The sequence below is a fragment of the Bufo gargarizans genome, chromosome 6 (assembly GCF_014858855.1).
Source record: "Bufo gargarizans isolate SCDJY-AF-19 chromosome 6, ASM1485885v1, whole genome shotgun sequence".
Taxonomy (NCBI): Eukaryota; Metazoa; Chordata; class Amphibia; order Anura; family Bufonidae; genus Bufo; species Bufo gargarizans.
In genome coordinates, this window is record NC_058085.1 from 119,618,510 (window position 1) to 119,627,528 (window position 9,019).

General features: G+C 41.5%; 1 protein-coding gene across 3 annotated transcripts in view; it reads right to left on the minus strand.

The window, feature by feature from the left end:
- The window catches only part of LOC122941734 (nuclear factor 7, brain-like), a 28,015-nt gene extending 19,697 nt beyond the window's left edge, over window positions 1-8,318 (minus strand). Inside the window, exons 1-3 of one of the 3 annotated variants that reach the window (XM_044299145.1) lie at window positions 8,074-8,318; window positions 6,007-6,101; window positions 3,258-4,442 (exon numbers count right to left, since the gene is read on the minus strand). In XM_044299145.1, the coding sequence (XP_044155080.1) occupies window positions 3,420-4,442; window positions 6,007-6,078 (1,095 nt within the window). In that variant the 5' untranslated portion in view covers window positions 6,079-6,101; window positions 8,074-8,318 and the 3' untranslated portion in view covers window positions 3,258-3,419. Of the gene's footprint in view, window positions 1-3,257; window positions 4,443-6,006; window positions 6,102-8,073 lie in introns of those variants that run through there. The other 2 variants (XM_044299142.1, XM_044299146.1) reach the window with 2 other exon arrangements.
- Between the last annotated feature and the right edge of the window lie 701 nt (window positions 8,319-9,019).

The window sequence follows — 9,019 nt, forward strand, 5'->3', positions numbered from 1 at the left end:
ACATCATGATATACTTGCCTGACTTGATGTCTCACCAGAATCATGTCCACACTGTCTTACGATGGTAATGTGAGAACAGACTCTATGCTACATTTGAAACATTTTCACTTTTCACTTATGGATATGTGATCACAGACCATAGCATACAGATGGATCTTGAAAAACAATCTACAGTCCTAGACTGGCATCATCCACAGGGCCTGAGAGACATCCATAGGTTTCTAGGTTTTGTCAACAATTACCAGAGGTTCATTCCACATTTCTCCATACTCAATGCACCTATCTCTGCTCTCCATAGAAAAGGGGTAAACCCAAAGTTTGGTCATGTGAAAGGGAATCTGTCACTCATTTTCACCTATATAACTAACAGCATTACCCCACAGAAGATTGCAAATGCTTTGCAAACATACCCGTTTGCACTTTGTATTTTTAGTCCAGAAAAAAGTTATTTCATTCTGCTGGAAAATAAATTGACTTACCTACAGACTACCAAACATCTGGATTCTTGCCAAGCCATGTGGTATTTCTTTTCTGCCTATTTATTCTTCCTTCTCCACTTTTTTCCACACAGATAAAAACATCAAGCCACACAATATGTTCCCTCCCCTACTACTTTTGAGTTACTGTGCTAGGCTTCTCTTAATATACCAGGGCACTTATCCACTTAGCCTTTTAAAGACTCAATAGCAGGATCTAGGGATTCATCATTCTCTATGAAAATGACAATGCTATGGCATAATCTTGAAAGGTAATTATTAGGTGACCCTTGCTGAGTCTTCTATTACAATTTTTTATAGAACTTACTTGGTTCCAAACATGATTCATAACTTCTTCCCAACATCCTCCCCTCTTTGTTGTGAACTGGGCTCCACATTACATATACGTTGAACTTGTCCTAAACTAGCCTAATTCTGGTCTCGTATTGCCTTTCTTATCTGGAGGGTCATCGCTGTCTCGTTTCCTAGAAAGCCTCTGTTGGCAGGTAACACATCTGTTTGTTCTAACCAAATTCATTCTCCCAGTATATTTGTATGGGTGCTTGTATCCATATCATGGCTAAATAAAAATCTTCCTCTTTATTAGTGGATATAATTCATGACCTATGAGAAAATGAATGCTATCTAGACAGATGGAGGACTTCTTGGAAACCTGTCAGCCTTGAATATCATATTTGAATATTAATGGCTTACAGGGCTCTCGCACATCTTATAGGGGTTTTGATATGATTGATGTAAAAAAAATGACAATCAGACATCCTATACATTTCAGTCTCTTTCTAACAAATCTTGAAAAAGACCTGTATCTCCCATGGATTCTAAGATCTCCTCACTCATTGCTCAAATTTCTCTGCTAGATTTTCTTTAGGCAGGCAAGTCAGGGGATGTGTCCTGTGTGCTTTAAATCTCTCCATGTCACAGCTCAGGGAATGTCCTTTCTGCTTCAGCTTTCTCTCTATCCACAGCTCAAGGGGCATGACCTTCCTCAGGGGGCATGTCCTTTCTGCTTTATCTCTTTCCCTGTAATTGTCACAGCTTCTAACAGTAGATGTGGCAGTTGAAGTATGGAGATGATCATGTGTAACCACATCAGTAGGTGGACATGCACATTGATATACAGATTAATTTCTAGAGAGTTCCATTATATTTCACAACTGGAGCTTTTTGTAACAGAAAGTAAATTGCAATATTCATAAGTTTTTTTAAATGCAGAATTATAATAACATTTAAAGGTGGCACAACCCCTTCAATGGGGTGGGGCAGTACATAGAGTATTGGAGTCCTGGATAATCTGGTGTTTATTTTGGGGCAACTGCTCCCTTCCTTACTTATTTCCTCTTTGCTTATATATGGTTCTATTAACTTGGTATTGCTGTTTTCATTGTTGAACCCCTGCAAGGGGTTTTCATATTCCATAAAACTTTTGAAACTAAAAACATCAAAATGGATGCTGTCTGTCAATCTTTTGAGCCGACAGACCAAGTTACTGTGCCTCAACATATTATTGACCCTGCTCAGATTGTCTCCGTTGTTTCGATTCTGGTTAAGGTCATCTCTTCAGAAAAAACTTTTGTCCCTATGAAGTCTTACCTAAAATAAATCTAAAGTCGGTAAGAATTAATTTGCCATCAGTAATGATGGCCTACACGTTTAGAATATATTGCCTCTTGTACCAAATGCACACCAAATATTGGTATTGCCTCCATCCACCGGTTGTACTGTGATCTGGTTGGTCATAGATCGTTTCTCCAAGATGGCTCATTTCTTTCCCCTGATGGATCTCACTACAGCTGTTCAAGTTGCCAAATGATTTATTGACCATATATGATAATGTATTTTTACTAAGGATGCTTATCCGGAATGTTTCCATGCCTGTGTCCATTAACATGCTGTAGGGAAAGAAAGAGCTGAACCATTTTCACCTATCTTGATCTATTATGTGCAAAAATTCTGTTCTGTTCCTTTACGGAAAATAATGTTTTTACTACAACTTATGTAGAAATTTAAATATATTATCACAGAATTTTTACAAATATAGTGGCTCTCGTAACACAGATAAAACCTAGTCAGCCATGCAGTAACATGACATGAAATAGCATTTACTATTACATTTGGATCTTACTGCATACTGGATTTTTGCATTCAGTAGTATGCAGCAAGTTCTAGTTGTAGCAGCAGGATGCCTATATGATGTCATTGATGATGTCATCCTTCTTATCATAAAAATGGAGATCCAACTTTCATTAAGATACTGTATAGCAGGAAAGGAGTTTAGACCTAAAATCTGGAAGCTGAACCCTCATTTTAAGGCCTCATGCACACGACTATGTATTTTGTGGTCCACAAAACACGGATCCGCAAACGATACGTAGGACGTCCGTGTGCATTTTGTGTTTGGCGGAACTGAACAGCTGGCCCCTAACAGAACAGTCCTGTCCTTGTCCATAATGAGGACAATAATAGGACATGTTGTATTTTTTTTTTTTGCGAAACGGACATAGGGACATACAGAAACGAAATGCACATGGAGTAACTTAAATTTTTTTTTGCAGACTCGTTGAAATTAATAGTTCCGCATATGGTCCACAAAAAAAGACGGAATGGACATGGAAAGAAAATAAGTTTGTGTGCATGAGGCTTAAACCTGGCCTTGTATATACTTCAGATCATGTGATTTCCTCTAAAACGTGTCAATTAAGGATCCTTAAATCCTCCCAATTTAGAGAAATAGAACAAAGAAGAATCAAGAACCATGAAAAAATATTTTATTGCCCAGTTAGAAATTATAGTAACAAGAATGTAGTTATCTTCTAATCTCAGTAATCAATAAGAAGGCCAGAATCTACCTGTGACCAACCTTAGTCAATGATCATTATATCTCACTAAAACTGTCTAAAGAACCCACACATGACATTTATTTAGCTAGACACATATAGTTAGTGGGCACCAATCGTCCTCTCTCATAGGCACTCCAGGACAAAAAAAAGGAAGCAATGTCTCCTTAACAAAACAGAGAGACATTTGATGAATAATGTCTGTGGTGTTGGCATCATAAAAGACCAGGTGACTTCTAAATAAATCCAAGCACACTCCAATCCTCACTGGAGACAAGTTATATCTTAGCTTTTCACAAGTGTTTGCAATTCCATAATATACATTGTCTCCTTGTTTACGTAGAACCCAGTAGCCATTTGATGAATTCAACTCCCATGTTCCCTTGCGTTCCACAGACTCCTTCACAATGCCTATGATCCAACTACTTTTATTGCCCACATTTACTTCCCAGTAGTGCCGACCAGACCTAAATCCTGGTGTCCCCAAAACATATACCCCTGGCTCAAAACACTGTGAGGTTGCTTTTTTTGTTTGGGGAACTGGCTCAAATCTCACTTGTTTGAAGTCTGGGGATAAGGCAAGATTTGGATGAGCACTTTGCGGATCAAACTGTATCAATTCTGGTACTGGTTTTAGCATATGCATCATCTGTCTTGAAATTCTGAGCTGCAGAGGAGACTCGCTTATATCGAGTTTCTCCTCAGGTGTTTCCAGTGTCTTCAACTTCTCTTCAATGTCTTTTAGTTGATCCTTTGTTTTGGTGATTGTGATTTGCTCCATAAGGTGCACCAGTTGTAAGGTTTTCGCCTCCAAATTTTTCATGTCTTGGTCTTCTTGTTTCTTACTCTCGACCAACTTCATCTCTTCCTCTGTATCCAGTAATCGATGGCAGTCACGGTAATTTTTATTGAGATTTGACCGGTATAGTGCATGGTTCTTTTGCACAACGTTAATGTTGTTGTGAATATCACTGATTATTTGCCATGACACCATCTGCATATGGATAAGTTGGCGTCTGATATCACTTATCGATGGTTTGGGTACCTCTGATTTTGACTGCATGATGTCAACCTTGAATCTTGTTGAATTAGTAAGCTCATCACTCTTGGTCTACACAGAGAAGGACACAATATCCTGTTAGGAACCTTGATTTTATCTTTAGCAACTTGAGGTATCATCTAAGCTTTTTATCAAGGCCCTATGACCATGCAGGTCATTTTTAATAATACATTTTATGCCTTTTCAAACAAATTCAATGTATATAGGATCAATTTGATACTACCTTGGTTAATGCCATGGGGCTGTACTTCAAGAACCTTACAGTTATTTCCAGTAAATCCAAACTCCTTGAACCTAGATCCACGTATCCATATGCCATTTGATCAGATTCACTATTCATGTTTTGGACAGTATAGTTTATTAACTTAAAGTGTAACTTCACCCAAAAATTAAAATGTGTCTGTTCTCCTGAATCCTTGTTTTGCTTTGGACTACTATTTCTGTTACCCAGTCACATAGAAAATCCTCACTTTCTTGAATTCTATCAATTTATGCGGTACCACAGGGGGCAGTATCCTGCTGAAAGCATCTACTGCAAATACCTTTGCCCGGAAGAGGTGTACTTGGTCTGCAACATTGTTTAGGTTGTTGGTATGTTGAAGTAACAGCCACATGAAGGCCAGGATACAAGGTTTCTCAACAGAACACTACTTAGAGCATCACACTGTCCCCACCGACTTTCTTTCTTTCCCTAGTGCATCCTAGTGCCATCTAGCCTAGTGCATACACAACTGACCAACCACATGATGTAAAATGTAATGCATTAGACCAACCCACCTTCGTCCATTTATCCATGGTCCACTTCTGATGCACACATACCAGTATGTAGGTGCCTTTGGCAGTGGACAGGGGTCAGCATGGGCACTGGCCAGTCTGTGGCTACACAGCCTCATACACAGCAAGCTGTGATGCACAGTGTGTTCTGATACCTTTCTGTCATTGCCAACATTAACTACTACAGAGTGTCCTTCACTCACTGCGCCGAATACTGAGCGGGATTTCCACGGCAGACAGGGCCGGCAAGAGGAGACCAGCTTCCTCGCCCTGTCAATCAAGTGTAGTAGGGCGTGGCCAGAGGTGGGAGAACGGAGCATCTAGGAGCAGGAGCAACCCCCCTGCTCCTAGAGGCTCATTTGCATATTATAAAAGTTATTTTTTCTCAATAACGGCGGCACGCAGTGAGATGGCACTGATATAGTTATGTTCAGCTGACATTAGTTCATCACTAATGTCAGCCAGGTTAATAACCATTTTCCTGCTGACAGAAACCCTTTAAAGTCTTGGGTGCCTATGACCCTTTTGTCCTTATTTGGACCACTTTCAGTAGGTATTAACCCTTACATACTAATAACACCCGCACAAGATCTGCTGTTTTGGAGATGCTCCAATCCCTTAGTCTTGCCATTGCTATTTGGGCATAGTGGCTCAGATCATGTGCCCTTTTTTCTGTTAATTTACTGTCTAATATATTCCCTGGGCAGGTGATAATCTAATCCATGTTATTCACTTCACCTGTCTATGGCTGATTGTATATATACATAACAAAGCAGGAGAAGAATTATTTTATGTACACTATAAAAACCAAGTAAAATATGAGTAACATAAGGACCGATACCTCATGATCTTGAACTTCAGGATGAATGTCCCCTGTGGAGTTCATGGCACTAAGCTTTTGGTTATCCGCCATAATAGCTTTACCTTCTTCAACATCTGAAAAAATGTATAAAATGTATAAAATACACATTTTTTCATATGCACTGAGCACTGTCTGTAATTCTGGACCACTGGTACGTTCACCTTGAAATTAAAGCTTTAGCTTTATCTGGGCAAATTCACAAAATGGCAAACACATGACAACTGGTACCTGATGAAGGATTCTCATAAAATACAGCTTGTACATTGACAAGTGGTATCTATTTGCATTCAATGAAAATAATTTGTATTTATGCCACTGTCCAGTTTCAACTCTGGTAAATTCTGGTAAACTGGCTTTTGGCTAATAAAACAAGCACATATCTGTAAACTGTCAAATTCTTCTAAGGCTACTTTTACACCAGCGTTTTTGCTGGATCCATCATGGATCAGCAAAAACGCTTCCGTCATAATAACACAACTGTCTGCATATGTTATGAATGGATCCGGTTGTATGATCTTTAACATAGCAATGACAGATCCTTTATGGACACCATTGAAAGTCAATGGGGGACGGATCCATTTTCTATTGTGTCAGATCCGTCTTGCTCCGCACCACATCGTGGACAGAAAAACACTGCTTGCAGCGCTATTCTGTCCGCGATGGGAACGCAACCAAACAGAACGGAATGCATGCTGGTGCATTCTGTTCAGTTCCGTTTAGTTTTGTCCCCATTGACAATAAATGGGGACAAAACTGAAGCGTTTTCCCCCGCTATTGAGATCCTATGACAGATCTCAATAGCGGAAAGGGAAAGCGCAAATGTGAAAGTAGCCAAATCTAGTCATCTGCAACCCGTGGCTCTCCAGTTGCTGCGAAACAGAAACTTTTAGCATCTCCTGACAACTCTGTTGAAGGGTTTCTACCACTTCGGTGTCACATATTTAGCTGTCAGACACTAGCGATCCGCTAGTGTCTGCTCTGCCCAACCATCCTAATATAATTGCTTTTGGGGCAGCCGTTTTGCTAAAAAAAGAACCTTTATTAATATGCTAATGAGCCTCTAGGTGCTATGGGGGCGTCATTAGCACCTAGAGGCTCCGTCTACCTTCAGAAACTTCCGCCGCCCAGCGCGTCCCTCCAGCCCGCCCATTTCCTCCTGAATGCGATCCTCCTTGTGAGCGCCTGTATTCGGCGCATGCGCAGTGAATGTCTGACAGCTTTCCTGCTCAGACATCTCCACTGCGCCTGTTCCTCGGAGCACTATGGCGTCATCGCGCAGGCGCAGTGGAGATGTCTGAGCAAGGAAGCGGTCAGACATTCACTGCGCATGCGCAGAATACATACGCTCACAAGGAGGATCGCATTCAGGAGGAGATGGGCGGGCTGGAGGGACGCGCTCGGCGGTGGCAGTTTCTGAAGGTAGACTGAGCCTCTAGGTGCTAATGACGCCCCCATAGCACCTAGAGGCTCATTAGCATATTAATAAAAGTAGTTTTTTTTATCAAAACGGCTGCCCCAAAAGCAATTATATTAGGATGGTTGGGCAGAGCAGACACTAGCGGATCGCTAGTGTCTGACAGCTAAATATGTGACACCGAAGTGGTAGAAACCCTTTAAGGCACAACTATAATCAGTGCCCAGTCTTCTGCTGCTGCTCTGTCTGAATTCTATGTTTTATACTGCATATCTTCTTCTTGTTCAGATTGGCTGCTGTGTCTAATCACTCAGCATTGATGTCAGTTCATGGAAATATAAAAATGTGATCATCAGGTTAATGTGATATATATTGAGGAAAATGAGCCTCAATAAGGAGAGATCCTGGAGATCTGATTTAAAGTATATCTTGACATTTGTACTCTTAATACAAGCATGAATAGAAGAAGGCATTTGCATTTCTTAGGGGAAGCCCATACCTGCAGGCATTGCTGTATTTAGTAAGGCACTGGCAGTGTCTGACCATGTCTCTGTGTTAAACAGAATGCTGGAATTCCTGCCGCAGGTGTGGATTTACCATAAGTAAGATTTCCTAACTGATATTAAACATACCATTTCATGTCCAGTTGCTTTATGTTTCCATTCCTCCAGCATATAAAGCCACCGTGGCAGCTGCACCTAAAAAGCAGTTCCTGGCCGTCTCCAGATGACTATATATGCAAATCTCCAACACTGCCGTCCAATACAGATTAGTTTCACTTTCATGAAATGGTTGTTTGCTGAGTTTCGTTTCTGCCTTACTGCTCAAAGGTCTGATGAGGAGTGTAGCAGCCTGCTAAAGCCACTTTCTCCACACACTGTCCTCCATCCCTGAGTATCATCATCACTTCCTGTAGGAGGAACATTAACTTCTATATCCAGGGGCGTAACTAGAAGTGACTGGGCCCCACAGCAAATATTTGTAAGGGCCCCCCTCAGCACACTTCGCACCTCCCTCCTCCAGTGTAAACCCCACTCCTTTGGCACAGTGTAGCGGTATACTGTATGTCAGGAATATGGATTAATATTTACTGTCAGCCATGTCCTCACACCTCCCATTTGCTGACAGACAGCAGAGGTAGGGAAATCCACAGGATTTCCCTGCTTCAAAGCCCCCAGCCCTGATTGTAATTTGATGCACCTCTTGGCATGATTCAGTGTACATGCAAAATAGGTTCCCCCCCCCCCCCCAGCCATCTGAGTGTTTGTTGGCCAGGAAGACACCCCTCAGGGGGTCCAAGCTTCAAGGAGAAGTTCAGACCTCTGTGCAGCAGTTGGGAGCCACCTGAATCTGCAGGAAAAACCCCTGCTGTGGGTATCTGCTCTTGCCCCGGATCAATGAGACTTCCCAGACATATTGGCACCTACCTCTCATAAGGAATTATGAAGCGCCTGGCCATCACAGGCGCAAACCGGATACATATTTGTGTCCCGGTGGCCACGAGGTACGGTCCCATGGTCTTTGTTTACTCGTACCCAGTCGGGGTAGGGAGATACCTATATCTCCCCATAGAAACCA